General features: G+C 42.4%; 1 protein-coding gene across 1 annotated transcript in view; it reads left to right on the plus strand.

Moving 5' to 3' along the window:
* The window catches only part of LOC134339989 (collagen alpha-1(XXI) chain-like), a 258,137-nt gene that overhangs the window by 72,512 nt on the left and 162,819 nt on the right, over nt 1-22,806 (plus strand). The window contains exons 7-9 of the mRNA XM_063036872.1: nt 10,461-10,538; nt 19,217-19,300; nt 21,172-21,225. Of these exons, the coding sequence (XP_062892942.1) occupies nt 10,461-10,538; nt 19,217-19,300; nt 21,172-21,225 (216 nt within the window). The remainder of the gene's footprint in view (nt 1-10,460; nt 10,539-19,216; nt 19,301-21,171; nt 21,226-22,806) is intronic.

Here is a 22,806-nt window from a genome sequence, read left to right on the forward strand (position 1 = left end):
TCGTTCTTCCGTGGTGAACCGGGCACCCGGGCAAGGGCGGACACACACCCCAGGTTCCCGCTGATCGTACCTTTACATCCTGTGAGCCTCTGACCGATTTTTGCAAACCGGTCCTCCAAACTCCCAGCAACTTGTGGGGGCACACTGCTCTTTCCAGGGTCTCATGGCGTGTCTCGTGCCTTAGCAAACCTGCTCTTTTTATCCCCCTACTGGGGTATCACCTGTCCATCAAACTTCAAACAGTTCAGGTTCAAAGCAAACGGTCTGTCAATATCTGAATTGTGCTTCTTTCTCGTTAATCTCTCTCTTCTCTCTTATTAGCATTTTGAATGTTTCTCCATTGTCTTCCGTTATCTCTCTCATTAGCATCATCTGTCCGGTAGCTCTGCTTGGCATCACACATGACAGTCCATCTGGCTGTCCTTGGAGTTCTGGGCATAATCTTGCCAATTGATGCTCAGATCCCCAGGATTGCAATGTATATACAGTTTAAATTAGCTGTCTCTATTGTCCATTATCTGACAGTGACTTCTGGAGCTGTGACAAGTACATAAGCTGCGGGCATAACCATAACCGGGGCAACACAGTGGCTCAGCTAGATAAATGCTTCCTCACAGATCCAGTGACCTGGCTTTAGAGTCATAGAGAAGTACAGCACAGAAACAGGCCCTTTGATCCATCTAGTCCGTGACAAAACCATTTAAGCTGCCTGCTCCCATTGACCTGCACTGGGACCATAGCCCTCCATATCCCTACTATCCATCTACACATCCAAACTTCCCTTAAATGTTGAAGTCAAGCTTGTATGTACCACTTGTGCCGGCAGATCACTCCACACTCTCGTGACCCTTTGAGTGAAGAAGTTTCCCCTTAAACTTTTCACCTTTCACCCTTAACCCATGACCTCTAGTTTTGTAGTCCCACCCAACCTTAGTGGAAATAGCCAGCTTGCATTAATGTTATCTATAGCCCTGATAATTTTGTATACCTCAATCAAATCTCCTTTGAATCTTCTACATTCTAAGGAATGTGTCCTCATATTCAATCTTTCCCTATAACTCAGGTCCTCTAGACCTGACAACATCCTTGTAAATTTTCTCTGCATTTTTTATTCCTTGTATGTAGGTGAAGAGAACTGCATACAATACTCCAAATTAAACCTCATCAATGTCTTCAACATAACATCCCATCTCAACTACTCAATACAAGTTTCAAGTACATTAAAATTAAAGAATGTATAAATTATACAGCCTTGAGATTTGCTTGCTCGCATGTAGCCACAAAGCAAGAAACCTGAAAGAACCCAATTTAAAGAAAAATAAATAATAAAAATAAAAGACCAACACTTGATATACAAGAAAAAGAAAAACAGATCATGCAAACAGTTGAAGTGAACAACAGTGTTCCAAACCAAAAATGAGTCTTCAGATATGAACCCCGGAGTATGCCCATAGCCTTGCTTATCAGTTCATTATATTAGCGGGCACGGAACACAGCAGCTGGTGCAGTCTTCACAGCCTCAGTGCCAAGGAGATGACCATTGCAGAGAACAAGAAAAATTGACTCTCAACCCGACCAACACCCTGTCTTTTTAGTCTATCTGAGCCAGCGTTTAAATTGACCAAACAATGGAACAGCAAAAGGCTCCAAGCCCTGGAGAGAGGAGTGGAGATCACGGAGAACAAGTGAAATCTGCTTTTGCCTCTGATCTGCACGAACGTTTAAATCATCTAAGTAGTGGATCGTACCCTGCACTAGGACCTGGCCGCTGCGAAAAACTCTGACCTAGATCACGCTGGCCAGCAACTTGATCCGGGCCCAGATTCCATCACCCTTCCTGAAGCTGCTCTCAAGCTCTTCAAATCAGCTCAGTGCCAAGAGTGATCCAACGTCATTCCCAGTCCAGTTGGATGGGCACCAAATCTCCTCTGCCCGGGCCCCAATATCTCAACTCAGTGCCCAGAGTGATACAACTTTGCTTTCAGGCCAGCTGTACGGGCATTGGAACTCCATCTGTGATGACTCTGCAACACACCATCTTGGCTCATCCATTGAGCTTACCCCACCATCGCTTATCCCTTACGTTGTTTGGGGTGATAATTTTAAACCATTTAGCTCAGGAAAGGTATTGTTAGTGATGTTTTTAGTCAGATTTCTTAGCTTTTTGACTATCAGGAAGCTGTCATACACGTTTGGTTGTGGCACCTAAATCGGAAGTCAGACCCATTGATTTATGAGGGCCAATGAGCCAAAAGCTTTCTTTATGGCCCTATCTACCTGTGACGCCACTTTCAATGAATTTATGGACTTGTATTCCCAGATCCCTTTGCCCTACCATATCCATCAATTCCCTACCATTCCCTGTGTAAGACCTATCAAAGGTCTTTGGTCCACCAAAGTGCAGAACCTCGCACTTGTCTGCATTAAATTCCATTTGCCGTTTTTAAGGCCACTTTTCCAGCTGTTGCAGATCCCTCTGCAAGCCACAATAGCCTTCCTTGCTGTCTACTACACCCCAGTCTTAGTGTCGTTTGTAAATTTGCTGATCCAGTTAAACCACATTGTCATTCAGATCATTGATATAGATGACAAACAGCAATGGACCTGGCACTGATCCCTGAAGCACATCACTAGTCACAAGTCTCCTGTCAGAGAAGTAACCATCTACTACTACTCTGGCTTCCACAAAGGCAATGTCTAATCCAATTTACTACCTCATCTTGAAACCTGAGCGACTGAACCTTTTTGACCAACCTCCTATGCAGGACCTTGTCAAGTGCCTTGCTAAGGCCCATGAAGACAGCATCCACTGCCTTGCCTTCATCCACTTTCCTGGTAACTTCCTTGACAAACATGATAAGATTGGTTAGACATGAACTACCATGCACTAAGCTATGCTGACTATTCTTAATCAGTCCATGTCTATCCAAATATCTATATAGCTGGTCCCTTAGAATACTTTCCAAAAACATTCCCACTACTGATGTCAGACTCATCTGCCTATAATTTCCTGGTTTATGTTATAGAGTCTATTTCAAACAGCGGACTGACATTAGCTATCCTCTAATCCTCTGGTACCTCTTCTGGTGCTAAGGATGATTTAAATATCTCTGCTAGGGCCCTAGCAGTTTCTGTACTTGCCTCCAGTAGGGCCAAGGGAACACCTAGTAGGTCCCTGGGGATTTATCCACACTGATTTGCCACAGGACAGCAAACCCCGTCTCCTCTGTAATTTGTGCGGGGTCCATGAAGTTGATGCCACTTTGCCTCACTTCTGTAGACTCTGTGCCCATCTCCTGAGTAAATACAGAAGCATTTCTTGTATTCCGTAAGCATCTCATTTGTTCCTACCTGCCTGTACCTGCCATGCACCTCCTATTTTCTGTTAACCGGGGCTTCAATATCTCTTGAAAACCAAAATTCCCTACACTTGTCATCTTTACCTTTTATTCTGACAGGCACATACAAGCTTTGTACTCTCAAAATTTTGCTTTGGAAGGCCTTCCACTTATCAAATACACCTTTGCCAGATAACAGCCTGTCCCAGTCTACACTTGTCAGATCATTTCTGATACCATCAGAATTGGCCTTTCTCCAACTTAGAATCTCAACCTGCAGACCAGACCGTTTTTATGCACATTTATTCTGATCTAATGGCATTATAGTCTCAAGATGTGCAGGGGAACACTTTGCAAACTTCTGTCACCTGCCCTGTCTCATTCTCTAATAGCAGGTCTAGTATTGTATGCTCTCTCATTATGACCTCTACGTAGAATGAAGGAACTTTCCTGAACAAATTTGACAAACTCCCTCCCATTTAGTCCTTTTACATTGTGAAATTCCCAGTCAATATGTGGAAAATTAAAATCACTCACTATAACAACCTCATGTTTCTTGCAACAGTCTGTGTAATCTCTTTACAAATTTGTTCCTGTACATCCCATGGAGTGGGTTGCCAGGAGTAGTAGTGGAACGAGGCAGTTTCATGGATTTTCAGATGCTTTTTAGATAGTTTAAAATGAAGGTTTGGAGGGATATGGATGATACACAGGAGGAGGACCTTTCATGTAAATTGAAATCAACATGGGCACAGTGTGGGCTGAATGGTCTGCCCAGTGCCATTATGTGCTGTGTAATTGAGTGCCTGATGGTCAGCAAATCTCGTTGGTCCCACGGGTGCATTTCCGTGCTGTTTCACTCTGATTCTGACCTGATAAACACTTGTGCCATTGAGTCAACAAAGAGCATGTTTATTCATATTCCTTCCTTATCATGAATTGTGAGTTTTGATCTTACTGGAGACCTCAAGGATGAATTAAAGTTCAATCCCCACTCAAGCAATCCATGATGTCATATACTTTAATTTTGCAGTAAAAGGTATCCTGAGCTTTGAAGGAATTCAGCCATCCACATTTGAGGCTGAACAAGTAAGTGTAAGGAACCCACACATGCAAATGACTTAGTTTTGCTCTGGCAGCATATTGAACATTATTGTCATGAGTACATTTTACGGAACATATTCTCTAGTCTTTTATTAGTGAGGGGACAATGGTGAATGCCGAACTTTAATAGATAAACAGTAGCCTTGCATATGGCTAGATTGTCCAAATGTTCCAGAGCAGAGCAGAGAGCCAGTGAGATTGTGTCTGTTGTAGACTAGTTGTGGTAGCAATGGGTTTAGGTCCTTGTTCAGGCAAGAGTTAATTCTAGCCATAACCAACCTCCTGAATTTCTTCATTAGAGTAGATGTGATCAAGCAATAGTCATTGAGGCAACCTGTCCTGCTCTTAGGCACTGGAACGATTACTGCCCTTTTGAAACAGGTAGAAACCTCCGAATGTAATGGTGAAAATTTGAAGATGTCCTTGAATACTTTAGCCATTTGGTTGGCAGAGGTTTTCAGTGCTCAGCCAGGTACACTCTCGGGGTCTGATGTCTTGAGTGGGTTTACTCTCTCGAAGGATGCTCAGACAGCAGCCTCCAAGATGGAGATCATACAGTTGCTGGGGTAGTGTTTTTCTCCTTTCACAGCATGCATAAAAGGCATTGAGTCCTGATGAAGGGTTTTGGCCTGTAACGTCAACTTCTTATTCCTTTCTGTGGATGCTGGCTGCCCCGCTGAGTTCATCCAGCTTTTTGTGTGTATTACTCTGGATTTCCAGCATCTGCAGAATCTCCGGTGTTCATAAAAGGCATTGAGCTTGTCAGATTTCTGTTGTCGGATTTCACTTTATAGGAAGTAAGAGCATACAAACCCTACCACAGTTGTCGTGCAGCAGATTCTGTCCCTAGCTTCATTTGGAATTGTCTTTTCACTCTCACGGTAGCCTTCTGGAGGTTGCACCTATTTGTAAGATTCTGGATCGCTGAACTTGAAAGCTGCAGAAGTACCCCCCAGCAGATTCCAAATCTCCTGTTTCATCCAAGGATTCTGATTTGGGAATATTTGACATGTTCTCAAAGGCACACACCCATCCATAGAGGTCTTGATTAAGTTTGGTGATGACTGTGGCATATTCATTGGGATCTGAAGATGTCTCCCTGAATGAGGTCAAGTCTGCAGATTCAAAGCAGTCTTACAAATGCTCCTCCAGCTCTCTTGTATCTCTTGGTCCTCAGTCTTATAGAATAGTACAGTGTAGTTGGTCCTTCGGCCCACTCTTACCTATATGCTGGGAGTATAAGTGCAGTCAGGTGATTGGACTTGCCAAAGTTTTGGTGTGGAATGACTTAGTACGCATTGTTGATGGTGGTGTAGTAATAATTAAGTATCAAAGATGCAAAGTACATTAAATAGCAAAGAATGTATAAATTATGCAACCTTGAGATTTATTTGCTTACAGGTAGCCACAAAGCAAGAAACCTGAAAGAACCTAATTAAAGAAAAAAATTAAAAGACCAACACCTGATGTGTAAGAGAAAGGGAAAAAGAAACACAATTGAAATGAACAACAACATTTTGAATCAAACTGAGTCCTCAGATCTGATCTCTGGAGCAGCCTGGAATAGGCCCAAAGCCTGGCTTACAAGTTCATCATATTAGTGGGCATGGAGCACAGCAGCTGGGGCAGTCCCCATAGCCTCAGCACCATGCAGAGAGGAGTGACGATCACAAGTATGTTGGCTCCTCTGGTTCTGTGGTTGATGTGTTGGTGGAAGATTTTTTGGGGACTTCATTCTGGCCTGATTGAAGTCGTCCCCTCCCCCACCTGCAAAGATTGGAGAGACATGAGGGTGTGCTATCATATAACTGTTGATTGCGGTGCTCTGTGCTGATGTTTGACAGGGATGGCATGTATACCACTACCCATGTTGCAGTGGAGAACTTTGTCAGGAAATCCAAATCGAAGGAACAGGGGTTAGGCAGAATTGCCACATCTGTCCACCATGCATTAATCATGAAGCAATGGCCTCTGTCAGTGCCTTTATTCAATGCCGCCCTCCAGTCTATGTGGTGGATACTGAAGCCCTGAGGCTAGAGTGCTGTGTCAGGGATGAGCCATGTCTCTGGGAAGCAGAGTATAATGCAGTCCATGATTTTCCTCTGGTACTACAGTCTTGCTGAGGTCTTCAATTTTATTTTCCAGAGACATCACATTAGCTAGGAGGATAATGGTGAAGGGGACCCTGCACTTCAATTTCAGCTGGAGTTCTTCCTGGCAGCTATGATTTCTGAGACAATGACGATGTCCCCTGAGCTTCCAGCAGCTGCATTCACTTCCTGGGTGGTCTAGAGTTCTAGGTCTTTTGATTCTGAAGATTTAGAAAAGTTGAAGCAGGGTTACTTAGTGTAGTCTGTGTGGCTAAAGACTTCTGCTGTAGTAGTTATAAACGGGAATACAGTGGAATCCGGTTAATTAGGTCATCCATTAATCAGGCAGCCACTTCTTTGGAACAATTCTTAAAGAACAAAAACTAATTAAGAAAATTGCCGAGATTCACTTTGTTTATTTGGGATACTTTGCTGCTTAATTGGGGCAGGAAACTTGCTGAACAGGATCCAACTAACGTCACTCGGTGTGGCCGTTAGATGCTACACGGTGCTTAGAATAAACAGTTTTTTAGTAGTGTCAGTTGCATATGTTCATGTCCATAAAACAGTGATTTTGTTCACTGATAGTTGATGAGAAGTTAGCTTTAAGAAAATTCCGAACTGTTTTGCTTACCGTGGTTTCAAGCATTCAGGCTTGAAGATGCCAGAATCAATCAGGATTGAAAAATGAAACAATTTCACTACTTCAACAAGTTAGGAGCTATGAAAAATTTGAAGGTATGGACAATCAACTTGAATATTAAAATGAAAATGAAGATATGAAAGATACAATCATCAGTAGCATGAAGGCAGTCTATTATCTGCACTGGGTGTCTGCGCCGATTTTCTTCATTGTGTACACTGGATGAATTCCTCTGTTGATAACTATTAGGAAGTATTCATAGTTTTACAGTACTGTGGTACCATTAGTAGTGTACTTATTTGATCAGTATTTCATTTAAATACGTAATTTGTTACTCATTTTGTCTTTATACCTTTTCAACTACTTTCATGGGGCTTCAGCTAATCAGGCCAAAAAGCATTGGTCCTGATTTATCCCAATTAACTTGAATCCACTATATTTGATGATTCCCCCAGGAGCTGCCCACAAAAACTCACCCCTCTCCAGTGCCATTTTTTTGTGAGAAATTCTCTTTATAAAGTGAACAGTGGTTTTCCGAAAGAGATCTAAGGTAAGAGTACAGGGTTCTGATTGTGGCAACAATGATTTCAATGCACACTGGTGATCTCTCCAATAATTGTCCATGATGTGGAGCAGATTAGAATGTTATCTTGATTGAATCCAGACTAGAATATTGGGACCATTTGCCCACTAATGGATAATTATTAGGAGTCCAAGTGGGAGTGGCAGGGAATGCCATTCTTAGGGTGACATTTAAGTATATTGCTGGAAGGAGTAGCACCCAAAGAATGATTGGTTACAGGCAAATAAAATCTCCTCAGGCTTCCAGCCAGGTAAAAATATGAATTTTAACTGACATTTCAATGACAAACTCTGCCATCTTCATCAGGGATGATACCTGGGCATATCTAATCCGTTGGTATTTATACCCTCATCGTCTGTCCCTGCTGGTGGGTTGGTCCGCATCCAATCAGGTTTCTGCTGTCCCACCTTATTTACAATCGAATTCCAGTTCTTACTTAGAGCGAGGCCTTCGTTCTTGTTAAGATTTCCTTCCAAATTGCTCTGTGATTTGGAAATCTATTGCTAGTTCTTTGTTAACATTGGGTTTAGATTCTGGAATTTCCTACCCCACAGCATGTGGAAGTATCACTGTCAGGCCAGCAGTGGTTCAAGAAGGTGGATCATCAATATTGATGATGGTGAGGACAATATGAGTGAGGTTGATGTTCTGGAGCATGTTGATATTAAGGGAGAGGAGGTGTTGGAGTTTCTAAAATACATTAGGACCGATAAGTCCCCGGGGCCTGACGGAATATTCCCCAGGCTGCTCCACGAGGTGAGGGAAGAGATTGCTGAGCCTTTCGCTAGGATCTTTATGTCCTGGTTGTCCACAGGAATGGTACCAGAGGATTGGAGGGAGGTGACTGTTGTCCCCTTGTTCAAAAAAGGTAGTAGGGATAGTCTGGGTAATTATAGACCAGTGAGCCTTACGTCTGTGGTGGGAAAGCTGTTGGAAAAGATTCTTAGAGATCGGATCCATGGGCGTTTAGAGAATCATGGTCTGATCAGGGACAGTCAGCATGGCTTTGTGAAGGGCAGATCATGTCTAACAAGCCTGATAGACTCCTTTGAGGAGGTGACCAGGCATATAGATGAGGGTAGTGCAGTGGATGTGATCTACATGGATTTTCGTAAGGCATTTGACAAGGTTCCAAATGGTAGGCTTTATCAGAAAGTCAGAAGGCATAGGATCCAGGGAAGTTTGGCCAGGTGGATTCAGAATTGGCTTGCCTGCAGAAAGCAGAGGGAGTACATTCTGATTGGAGGGTTGTGACTAGTGGTGTCCCACAAAGATCGGTTCTGGGGCTGCTACTTTTCATGACTTTTATTAACGACCTGGATGTAGGGTTAGAAGGGTGGATTGGCAAGTTTGCAGACGACACAAAGGTTGGTGGTGTTGTGGATAGTGTAGAGGATTGTCGAAGATTGCAGGGAGACATTGATAGGATGCAGAAGTGGGCTGAGAAGTGGCGGATGGAGTTCAACCCGGAGAAGTGAGAGGTGGTACACTTTAGAAGGACAAACTCCAAGGCAGAGTACAAAGTAAATGGCAGGATACTTGGTAGTGTGGAGGAGCAGAGGGATCTGGGAGTACATGTCCATAGATCCCTGAAAGTTGCCTCACAGGTAGAAGAAAGCTTATGGGGTGTTAGCTTTCATAAGTCAAGGGATAGAGTTTAAGAGTCACGATGTAATGATGCAGCTCTATAAAACTCTGGTTAGGCCACACTTGGAGTACTGTGTCCAGTTCTGGTTGCCTCACTATAGGAAGGATGTGGAAGCATTGAAAAGGGTACAGAGGAGATTTACCAGGATGTTGCCTGGTTTAGAGAGTATGCATTATGATCAGAGATTAAGGGAGCTAGGGCTTTACTCTTTGGAGAGAAGGAGGATGAGAAGAGACATGATAGAGGTATACAAAATATTAAGAGGAATAGATAGAGTGGACAGCCAGCACCTCTTCCCCAGGGCACCATTGCTCAGTAAAAGAGGACATGGCTTTAAGGTAAGGGGTGGGAAGTTCAAGGGGGATATTAGAGGAAGGTTTTTCACTCAGAGAGTGGTTGGTGCATGCACTGCCTGAGTCAGTGGTGGAGGCAGATACACTAGTGAAATTTAAGAGACTACTAGACAGGTATATGGAGGAATTTAAGTTGGGAGGTTATATGGGAGGCAGGGTTTAAGGGTCAGCACAACATTGTGGGCCGAAGGGCCTGTACTGTGCTAAACTATTCGATGTTCTATCATCTGAAGGGCAATAAACACCAGTAAGCCCTATAATACCATGGTGAATAAACAGCAGCAATCACTGTACCTGTAAGATAAATAAACAGTTACCCAGATTAATTTAGGACTAGAAAACTTTTGAGTTTGGGTATTTGATCCTCCACAGTATCCTCCACCTCCTCCACAGTGGAGGTGGTAGTGTTTTTTTAACAAAGTGGAGTTGCGAGCTCGACATCAACCCGGCACGGATGGAGAGCGAGCTAGGGAGCGGTTTGTCACTGGATCGAACTCGGGAACCTCCGTTCTTGAGCCCGGCGCTGATTTCACTGTGCCACCAGCCGACCTTGGATAAAATGGCAATGCGTTCTATTTTCCAAAACTATAAACATCCTTAAGCAGGTATCTTGCATTTGAACAGCAGAAATCATTTTCATTGGTGAGTACTCTTCACTTGTTTGGTTCACGGTGATGCTCTCTGTAACTTTTATTAAACAGATAGAAATACAGAAGCTTAGACTCTACTGTGACCCAGAGCAAAGTGATCGGGAGACAGCATGTGAAATCCCTTCTGTGGTGAGTAAACAGAGTGTCTAAACCTTGGATACAAACTGAGGCAGTCTGTCAAGCTGACTTTTGTATATTGAAAATTTTGTGACTAATAATTCTGCAAAAAACTTTTTTTTGCTGGAAAGGAGAGTTACTTTAAAGTTACAATGAATTGATCCACTTGGTGTCATGATCTCAAGATGTTAGCTTGGGAACATGTTGGAGAGGTATATGTCATGTGACAACTGCAGGTGAACATCTAACCTGGCATTCCTTTCCAGTTATCACACAGACTGTAATCTGTACATTTTATGTTAAAATAACAGAGCAAGATTATTTTCAAAGCTATGACTTTGAAGAGAAACTGAAATAAAGGCGATTTTTTTACTCTTAACCATGGATGCGACTTACATAATTTGATTTCAGTTTTCGTTCATTAATCTGAAACATTTCACCTTTTCTTGCATTGCTTATTTTCACCTCCTAGTATCTGGCCAATGTTATAACTGGATTTACTTGCTGTGACATGTTAACATCTCTCCTTATCAGGTCTGAAAAGTTTGTCTGCAATTTGTGCCAAGGGGCCAATCTGTAACCCAGATTGAAATTATAGTGGACTGAAACTATATGACTGAAAGCCATATGTCTTTGCAGCTTCTGTAGCGGAATTAACATGTTTCACTTCTTTCCCTCTTAATGATTTCCCTTTTACCTGATCTTCACCCTGTCTCTGAGTTGATGAATAAAAAAGAGAAGGCATGTGATGCAGGACTTTAAGGAAAGTCTCAGTACTAGAGGATGTGCAATTAAGGGAAAGTTTTTTTTACACAGGGAAATGCATGAAGGAATGACAGTTTAACTCTGTTAATTTCTTACCATGTTTGAACAGACCTCTGAGCATAAATTGGTTATTGATGATCAACATACATAGCACTCTGGTTAAGCTTCCAAGGCAGTTTTAGTCTGTCAGACCCTCAGTAGTTTTAGCCACAATCACATTAAGCAAAAATTATATCCTAGACGAAAGATCAAAAATTAAACAAATGAGGTGAGAAAATTGTTTTCTTTTATCACTAAGTGTGAGCAGATGCGTTCATCAGTTCATGCATTCATTTCTACAGACTGCATTATGTAAAAGATTTAAAAAAATAAGGGTGGCCAAATCACACAGATGTTGAGTGTTCAGCAGCCAAAAGCAAATGTTTCTCCAGAAATTTAGTTATTTATTAAGATTGTGCAGTTGTTAGGTTAGTCTAATATCAAGGCTTAAGAATATTCAGAAGTTCCTGCTGTCTCCTCCGAGGTATACAGGTGTTCTAATTAAGATGATCCTCATTTTGGTGGTATGCATTTGGCAGGCACAATGTACTATTAAAATAAACTAGCAGGTAAACTATTAAAAGATACTTTTATTTAATTTGCTCTTTGTCAATGCAATTTTGGTGCCATTTAATTGAAATATAATTGCACCATTATTGTTCAAACAGAAAAAGCTGAAACCAGAACTACAGTGATAGACCATCAAATGAGTCATAACAGCTTAATGGTAACAGTATTTTGCACTTGTAACCAGAGAAGCACGATCCAATTGTTTTTTAAAGGGGCCAACTCATTGAATAAAGACCAAAGACTGTGTGGCATTTGATAATGGACCCCAGTTGAACTTGGATAACAATTAGAGAATGTTGTAATTGCATTCTTCCTCAACTAATTAAAACACTTCACAAATGACAAATCTTTACAATGCCACTTGTAGAGAAATTTCAGGTGAAATAAGGTGGTAAAGATAAAAATTCCCAATTGACGCAAGAATGAAAAGTAAATCATGGGTAACAAGTAAACATCTTTTGAAAACTTAAAATATGCTTTGCGTTTTTCCGTCTCTTCTTTTAATTTTTGGATAGTATTTAGGTTCTATGACTAACCCAAAAAAATATTTAACCTGGCTGGTGAGTCCAATCCTGGCTGGCTTTGGAGAGAGGCCCAAGGAGGCTCACGAGAATGATCCTTGGAATGAAGGGTTAACATGAGGAGAAAATGATGGCTCTGGGCCTGTGCTCGTTGGAGTTTAGGAAAATGAGGGGGGGATCTTATTAAAACCTATCGAATATTGATAGGCATAGATAGAGTGGATGTAGAGCTAATGTTTCCTATAGTGGGGGAGTCTAGGCACAGCCTCAGAATAGAGGCAAACAACAGGAATTCTGCAGATGCTGGAAATTCAAGCAACACACATCAAAGTTGCTGGTGAACGCAGCAGGCCAAGCAGCATCTATAGGAAGAGGTGCAGTCGACGTTTCAGGCCGAGACCCTTCGTCAGGACAAACTGAAGGAAGAGTGAGTAAGGGATTTGAAAGCTGGAGGGGAAGGGGGAGATGCAAAATGATAGGAGAAGACAGGAGGGGGAGGGATAGAGCCGAGAGCTGGACAGGTGATAGGCAAAAGGGGATACGAGAGGATCATGGGACAGGAGGTCCGGGAAGAAAGACGGGGGGGGGGGTGACCGTAACTTCCGCCACCTCCAACGGGATCCCACCACTAAGCACATCTTTCCCTCCCCCCCTCTCTCTGCATTCCGCAGGGATCGCTCCCTACACAACTCCCTTGTCCATTCGTCCCCCCCATCCCTCCCCACTGATCTCCCTCCTGGCACTTATCCGTGTAAGCGGAACAAGTGCTACACATGCCCTTACACTTCCTCCCTTACCACCATTCAGGGCCCCAAACAGTCCTTCCAGGTGAGGCATCACTTCACCTGTGAGTCGACTGGGGTGATATACTGCGTCCGGTGCTCCCGATGTGGCCTTTTATATATTGGTGAGACCCGACGCAGACTGGGAGACCGCTTTGCTGAACATCTACGCTCTGTCCGCCAGAGAAAGCAGGATCTCCCAGTGGCCACACATTTTAATTCCACATCCCATTCCCATTCTGACATGTCTATCCACGGCCTCCTCTACTGTAAAGATGAAGCCACACTCAGGTTGGAGGAACAACACCTTATATTCCGTCTGGGTAGCCTCCAACCTGATGGCATGAACATTGACTTCTCTAACTTCCGCTAGGCCCCACCTCCTCCTCGTACCCCATCTGTTACTCATTTTTATGCACACATTCTTTCTCTCACTCTCCTTTTTCTCCCTCTGTCCCTCTGAATATACCTCTTGCCCATCCTCTGGGTCACCCCCCCCCGTCTTTCTTCCCGGACCTCCTGTCCCATGATCCTCTCGTATCCCCTTTTGCCTATCACCTGTCCAGCTCTCGGCTCTATCCCTCCCCCTCCTGTCTTCTCCTATCATTTTGCATCTCCCCCTCCCCCTCCAGCTTTCAAATCCCTTACTCACTCTTCCTTCAGTTAGTCCTGACGAAGGGTCTCGGCCTGAAACGTCGACTGCGCCTCTTCCTATAGATGCTGCTTGGCCTGCTGCGTTCACCAGCAACTTTGATGTGTGTTGCTCAGAATAGAGGAATGCCCATTTAGAACAGAGATGAGGAGGAATTTCTTTAGCCAGAGGGTAGTGAACCTGTGGATTTCATTGCCATGGATAGCTGCAGAGGCCAGTCATTCAGTATATTTTAAACGGAGGTCGATAGGTTCTTGACTAGTCAGTGCATCAACAATTACCTTTATCAGCTATGATGGAATAGTGGAGCAGACTGGATGAGCAAAATGGCTTAATTTTGTTCCTCTGTCTGATGTTCTTAAAATGGAAAAAAAAATCTGCTAACAGCGTTCAACATGGGAAAACATCCAAAGGTCTGTCAGTGAGTTGAGTTGGAGTTGACACTGTCAAAAGAGAGATGTCACCAAAAGCTTGGAGAAATGGCATAAAGGGAGCAGCTGTAGAGGCATCGAGTTTTAAGGAGGGAATTATGGGCCATGCAACTTGGCAGCAGAAGACAGAGCAAGCAATGAGAGAAAGACAGAGTTCATGAGATTGTGGAAGTGAGACAATGAATTAAATTAAATTCGAATGCTGGAATTCTACATTTGAGAGCATTAAAGGTCAGTGAAGGAAGTTTGAGAAGACAATAAACTGTGTGAAATAGGAATTGATTAATGAACATTGGATTCAGTAGGAGTTTAGGGAGTGTCGGAGGGCTTTATGAATGGCATTGGAATAATTATTGATCAGTACATAGGCAGATGGATACAGTGCAATAGCACCTATTGCAAATCTGGCCCATGATTTCTTAAAATGTTTTTATATTGTCATGTACCCCATGACGGGAATTAAGAACCAGCAGAGATGGAAAACACTTTGGAGTCTAGTATTGCTTTAAACTAATAATGTTTATTAGTAACTACACAATACAGTAATATAAAAGTAGATAAATCAAACAGGTTAGCAATGATTATATATATATATATATACACACACACATACAAATAACAGGAATTCTGCAGATGCTGGAAATTCAAACAACACACATCAAAGTTTCTGGTGAACGCAGCAGACCAGGCAGCATCTCTAGGACGTACAGTCGACATTTCAGGCCAAGACCCTTCGTCAGGACTAACTGAAGGAAGAGTTAGTAAGAGATTTGAAAGTGGGACAGGAGGGGGAGGGATGGAGCCAAGAGCTGGACAGGTGATTGGCAAAGGGGATATCAGAGGATCATGGGACAGGAGGTCCGGGAAGAAAGACAAGGGGGGGGGGAACCCAGAGGATGGGTAAGAGGTATAGTCAGAGGGACAGAGGGAGAAAAAGGAGAGTGAGAGAAAGAATGTGTGCATAAAAATAAATAACGGATGCTCACTACCCCATCCGTTATTTATTTTTATACACATATTCTTTCTCTCGCTAACCCCAATCCATTATTTATTTTTATACACACATTCTTTCTCTCGCTAACCCCATCCGTTATTTATTTTTATACACACATTCTTTCTCTCACTAGTCCAACTTATTATTCTCCGTAACTTCCACCACCTCCAATGGGATCCCACCACTAAGCACATCTTTCCCTCCCCCCTCTCTCTGCATTCCACAGGGATCGCTCCCTATGCAGCTCCCTTGTCCATTTGTCCCCCCCATTCCTCCCCACTGATCTCCCTCCTGGCACTTATCCTTGTAAGCGGAACAAGTGCTACACATGCCCTTACACTTCCTCCCTTACCACCATTCAGGGCCCCAGACAGTCCTTCCAGGTGAGGCGACACTTCACCTGTGAGTCGGCTGGTGTGATATACTGTGTCCAGTGCTCCTGATGTGGCCTTCTATATGTTGGCGAGACCTGACGCAAACTGGGAGACCGCTTTGCTGAACACCTACGCTCTGTCTGCCAGAGAAAGCAGGATCTCCCAGTGGCCAAACGTTTTAATTCCACATCCCATTCCCATTCTGACATGTCTATCCACGGCCTCCTCTACTGTAAAGATGAAGCCACACTCAGGTTGGAGGAACAACACCTTATATTCCGTCTGGGTAGCCTCCAACCTGATGGCATGAACATCGAACATCCTCTGGGTTCCTCCCCCCACCTTGTCTTTCTCCCCGGGCCTCCTGTCCCATGATCCTCTCATATCCCCTTTGCCAATCACCTGTCCAGCTCTTGGCTCCATCCCTCCCCCTCCTATCTTCTCCTATCATTTTGGATCTCCCCCTCCCCCTCCCACTTTCAAATCTCTTACTAACTCTTCCTTCAGTTAGTCCTGACGAAGGGTCTTGGCCTGAAACGTCGACTGTACCTCTTCCTAGAGATGCTGCCTGGCCTGTTGTGTTCACCAGCAACTTTGATGTGTGTTGCTTATATATATATATGTGTGTGTGTGTATGTATGTATATCAGTAAGTGTGGAAATATATGTATGAAAAACCAAGCTTCTTTAAGTCTAGGGGTAAAAAGATATAGTCTTACGATGATGAGTAAAGTTCAGTTCAGTTTGTGGTATTGAGTTGAGTAGTGATGGAGAGAGAGAGGGAGAGATTTGAGTCTTCAGGTGAGCTGATGCCGTAGATCTTCTCGTTGTCCTTCGAAATCCTTTACATGTCACCAACTGTGACTTTAACAAAGGGGACCGGTTTTCTGTGGTGGAGCTATCACCCAGGTGAGGGTGGACTCCCCACCAGTCAACCCCTTTTTCCTCCTTCCACTGCAAGAGCGATGGATCGATCCTCCTGATCGATCCTCCAAAACCCACTTTTCCTGCAGGCACAACAATGCTCATTCAGTGTCCAAACATGTGTCTGAGGTCTGTATCATCTGACCTCCTATTTATCTCACCGTACTGGGTACCACCTGTCATTCAAATATCTCCTCCTTCCTCTCTGTGAAGAAATGCACGTAGGCGAACTGTCCTTGAACAAATATCCACAACCTGCCTTCAGTCACCATAACAACTTTCAAGCTGCTCGGTGCTGTCTCCAACTCCAAACTCAGTAGAAATCCAAAGTTACTTCCAGTGCCTTAAAGTGACAGTCCAACCGTTAATCTTCGTCTCTCTCTCTCTCTCTCTCTTACAAACATACAAACAAGCTGTTAAATAACTCAGTCTCTCTCTCTCTCTCTTACAAACATACAAACAAGCTGTTAAATAACTCTCTCTCTCTCTCTCTTTTCAAAAGCACAGTTAATAGGGGTACTTTAGGATCCCCTCACAATATGTGCCTACAATGTTACATATTTTGGTTGCCAGAAGCTTCTTTGGAAATTCTACTTGATTTTTTTTGTAATTAAACTAAAATTTGCAGGAATGGGAGTGGTTAAACAAAATGGTTAGAACATAAGAGACTGACAATCAGACTTGGGTTTAATATCACTGACATACGTCGTGAAGTTTGAAATCTAGCTCATTTTCATTGTTACTATTTCCAATTCCCAGATGTTATGAGGAAATTAAAGTTGGTTCCAAATTAGTCCAATTTGCTAAAGTTTTGAATTAGATATGTTATAAGGTTTTGTAAGCACAGGAAACCTGAGAATGAAATTCATATCTGGTCAATTAATTGAAACCAATTATTAGAAAGCTGGGACATTCAGCCAGAACAATTAAATGCAAGATCACAGAAATAATCCAAGTGAGAATGTATGTCTACAAACGTTATGATCTTACTTGGAGAGAAAAACGAACACTCCAAGATATTGGATTAATCCTACATGTAAAAGAATAACGAAAATGATAGAAGAGCCAGCAGGATTAGAGGTGGCATATTTCATGAGAGTAGATAGGGGGATAAATTACACCAGTCTTAAACCAGGTTGATCTGCTCACTGATGACCAAATTCTCATTTAAATCCTTTCATTATTATTGATGGAATGGTAACCAAAATCTATTGCTTCCATTAAACCAAGGCATAAGAGCCCCATGACACCCGTCTATTACAGAGGTAAATTTAGAATAAAAATCATGGGAACGTCTTCACTCAGAGTGATGTTTACAATAAAATTTATTTTACAATAAAAAAATATTACTTTACCTTAAAGTCATTAAAGGGGAAAAAATGAAGCTTTGCAAACTATATTTGAAAGTCATGACAGGAGAGATCATCTAAGTGACACATCCTCAAAGGGCTGCATGGTTTTTCCTCATAGCTTGTTACCCATTCATTCTCTCATCCAATTTCTTGTTGAAACCCGCAGCGACAGATAGACGTAAGATGTGACCCTCTTTATTCTCTTTGCTGGATATTTATTCTGTTCTTATAGGATTCTCATAGCAAGCTCTGCAGTTGATAGTTTATTATTGTGACGTGGACCGAGGTATAGTGAAAACTGTCTTCCATGCCATCCATACAGATCATTTCACTGCATCAGTACATTGAAGTAGTACCAGGAAAAAGCAATAACAATGCAGAATATAGTGTTGCAGAGAAAGTGCAGTGAAGGCATACAAGATGGAAGGCCACAATGAAATAGATTGAGGTCATGTCATGATTCCATCTTAAGGTACAAGAGGTACAGTCTTATAACAGCTTTATAGAAGCTGTCTTTGGGTCTGGTGGTATGTGCTTTTCAGGTCTTTGTATCTTCTACCCAATTGGAGGCTGGGGGTTGGTGGGGAGAGAAAATGTTTTGCATAGAAGGGACTTTCAAGTTCCTCAGCAAACACGTGACCAAGGACATCACTTGGTCTGTGCATACAGGCTGCGTGGTGAAAAAAGCACAACAGCACCTCTTTCATCTCAGACAGTTGAAGAAGTTCGGCATGAGTCCCCAAATCCTTTCCACAGGCGCAAAATTGGGAGCATCCTGATTGGCTGTATCACTGCTTGATATGGGAACTGTACTTCCCTCAATCGCAGGGCTCCGCAAAGAGTGGTGTGGACAGCCCAGCGCATCTGTGGATGCGAACTTCCCACTAATCAGGACATCAAATTCCTAACAAAAAAAAATATGCTTTCATGGTAAATTAATTAGTTTTCAAAAATGGCTGCATAAAATTGATGATTTCAGGAAGTTATTCAAATCATCATTAACATATAAATATTTTTGAGGAAATCTTGACTTCAGAATATCATGAAGCAATGGGATATTTTAGAGGTGTGCTTGTTGTCACTAAAATATCAGCTGCTTTGAATCTCTAACTACAGAACTAAATTTTCTTCTGTTTCCTTTTATTTAGGATGATGAGAGGGTGAGTACATTTTCAATGTGCTTTAAGAAGTATGAACATTAAGTTTAAAACATTTTTAAATGGCAGTTTTCGTGCTTGCATAAGACGTGCCTTAGGCTAAAAATTTCTTCTTTAAATTTTTGATTAGTGTCCACCTGACAGAATGGTTCCCAAGACAGTTTGTGAGTGTCCAGCAGGTCCACCTGGTATTCCTGGTCAACAAGGACTGAAAGTAAGTTCACAGTTGCCACTTGCATCCACATCTGATAACTCATCCCTTGTGTATTGAGATGTAACTTTGGCTGAATTTATGGTTTTGTCAATGCGTTCTGTGGAAAATCTTGTCACACAAAGTAGTGCATGTTGGGAGACAGCGTTCTTATTTGTAATGGGAGTACAGACCATCTTCGGGTTTATAGAGGTTATCGTCATATGCACAAGTACAGGTCTGGCCAGGTGCAATGGGAAAAAAATATTTGTGGCAGCTTCACAGACTCGTAACATCATATAAGCAACATTCACAAGAAAAACATAAATCATACACAGTTTTACCGGAAAACAGAGTCATAGTCATTGAAAACTACAGCACAAAATGGGCCCTTCAGCCCATCTAGACCCTGCTGAAACATTTAAACTGCCTAGTCCCATTGACTTGCTCCTGGACCATAGCCCTCCATACCCATTCCTATCTATGTACCTATCCAAACTTCTCTTAAACATTGAAATCGAAGTCACATCCACCGCTTGTGCTGACAGCTCGTACCACACTGTTACCACCTTCTGAGTGAAGAAGTTTCGCCTCATGTTCCCCTTAAATATGTCATCTTTCACCCTGAACCTATGACCTCCAGCTGTAGTCTCACCCAACCTCAGTGGAAAAAGCCTGCTTGCATTTACCCTATTTATGCCCCTTATAATTTTTGTAAACCTCTTTCAAATCTCCCTTAAATCTCCTATGTTCTAGAGAATAAAGTTATAACCTATTCAGTCTTTCCTTACAACTCACGTCCTCCAGTTCCGATAACATCCTTGTAAATTTTCTCAGTATTCTTTCAACTTTACTTGCATCTTTCCTGCAGAGAAGTGACCAAAACTGCACGCAATACTCCAAATTAGGCCTCACCAATGTCTTGTATTACTTCAGCATTACATCCCAACTCCTGTACTCGGTACTTAGATCTTCGAAGGTCAATGTCCCAAAAGTTGTTTTTAACCTGTTCACCTGTGGCGCCACTTTCAATGAATTAGGGACCTGTATTCCCAGATCCTTTTGTTCTACCACACTCCTTATCGACCTACTGATCCCAGTGTAAGACCTACCCCAACTGGTATCCCAAAGAACAAATAAAAATCCATTTTAGTGCAAAGTGATCACAGCGTTGCTAAACTGTACTGATTAGGGATTTGCTGGTTAGTTGAAGGAAAGAACCTGATGGTGTGGGACTTCAGATTTCTGTACTCCTTCCCTGATGGTAGCTGCAAAAATATGGGGTGGCCCGGGTAGTGGGGTATTTGAGGCAGGATCTCCTGTAGATACTACCAATAGGAAGGAGGTGCCAATATGTATTAGGCAGAGTCCACTGCTCTCTGCAGCTTCCTGCATCCTGTGCATTGGAATTGCTGTACCAGACCATGATGAAACTTTGAACCTTAACCCTCAAGGAACTGTTAATTGGGCACATGAGAGAGGAGAGATGATGGGAAAATGAGGAAATAGAGTTAGTAGGTTACATTCAATGGTCACATACTGTGTGATACAGAAAGTATAGCCCTATTCTTCTGCCTGATTTAACCTTTCAGAAGGAGATCTTGTAGAACAGGCACAGATTGTAGCAGGTAGCAGGGAAGTCAGCGTCAGACTTAGACTTCCAGCAAAAGCAACCAGACACTTTAATCTAAGGCAGGCAAGAAACTAAGTGGGAAACTCGTCAAAAGTTCTTTTATTTTTGGAGGCATCAATTCAAGGAAAATATAACTTTAATTTTAACCCTCTCGCTTCTGAGCCTCTCCTGCCTATATTGAGTAACAAGGATGAAGGAGCTTTTTGGTAATAAGGCTTGATGTATTCAGACCAATTGACCCCAATGTTTATTCTGTTACTAGGGTCAAAAGGGAGAACGTGGCAAACCAGGAAAATCAGGAACCAATGGTATACCTGTGAGTACTTTTCCAAGTCCTATGCAATCTCTGCATGTTGAACATCAGATAGTAAGTGTTGTTTTGTTATAATGCTAGTGCTAAAGCTCCAGAATATTGCTTTGGCAAACTTTTAAGCAAGGATGCATTTTTTTGATCCTTTTCCACACTGTACATCTTCTTGTTGGTACATTGTGGCTGCGTGGTTCCTCATGGGTGCAAAGTTCCTTATAACATCCCAAGAAGTGGCTGCAGAATTACCATTCTACTGCTAATGCTGCACCAACACCTACAGTAGTTCATTAGAAGATTGATGCAGAAAGAAGCATTTTGTGAATATATATTTATACTGTGACTTCCGGCCATGAGTAATGATATCACTGCATGTCTCTGCTGCTACAACCAAACCAACAAAATGTTGGCAATTTGGTTCAAGTAATAATTTGGCTGAGGGAATGGATGGATCCTTTGTTAATGATGAAGATTTTTGTTTGCTTGAGCAGGGATACAATGATTAAATCTATTCAAACTATAGTTGAAGTCAATTATGATGGTAAGTAATAATTAGAAGAACCTCCAAGGGTGTAGGAGGGAGGTATGTGCAAAAATCCTTGAGCTTTACAAGTATCTCAATAGATGCAAATAATTCCTCCTTGAAAGAATTAGATGCCATGAAGTTATTACTTCTCAGTGGAGAGCCTAGAATTGAGAAACTTTTCTCAGAACAAAGATTGTCCACTTAATCTAGAGGCAAGGGAAAATTTCTTTAAGCAGGGGATTGTATGTCATTAAGGTTCTGTAGATATTTAATGGCTGAATATTGATGAAGCTAATGTGTGTTTTTTTTTGGACTTACGAGCATCAGGGAATTGGGGGAAATGGGGAGAGGTGCAAGAGATCAGCCATGAAGGGGAGCATGGGAGACATTGCTGCTGTCCATTAGGATGGTTAGTGTTGATGACATAGGTGAACGGTTATGGAAAGTCGGTGAATCCGGAAGTCAAAGACCATTTGTCACAACCATGGATTCAGCAGTGCAACAGATTCAGCAATTGCGTTTGTGAATATTTCATTGTGATGGTATTTAACTCCAGTCATTCCGTCGTAGTATTTGTCGAGACTTGGACATGGACATAGCTACACTTCGTTATCTGCATTCCGCCTTGCCTGAGAAATTGGACTGTCGAGTCAACTGACTCTGAAGATTAGCGGTATTTGTTTTATTCCTAGTTGTTCTTTTCAGCTGCAGTGTAGGCTTCATTTTCCATTTGAGTGTTTTAGTCAACGGCCCTGTTTGGCCTAGTGTTTATTGTTTTCTTTCCCTTTAACACTGTTCGCATTAAAGTCTGTGAAATATCGACCTGCTTCAGTGTCACTCACTTCGCAATCGGGCCATGTTTGTACCAGGTGACTGCAAGTCTCGACCACGCAAAGATGGACCCAGCGGAGAGAGAGCTGCTGACCTTGGCCGGGAGATTCATTGGTCAGAATGATTCGTCGCAGCAACAATATTCCGTTGGAATTCCTGTGTATGAACTCTTGTTTCTGTCTCCAGTGTGACAGAAGGATCTTGCCAGGTAATGGACCCAACTAAGTTTGAAC

The sequence above is a fragment of the Mobula hypostoma genome, chromosome 1, assembly GCF_963921235.1.
Source record: "Mobula hypostoma chromosome 1, sMobHyp1.1, whole genome shotgun sequence".
Lineage (NCBI taxonomy): Eukaryota > Metazoa > Chordata > Chondrichthyes > Myliobatiformes > Myliobatidae > Mobula > Mobula hypostoma.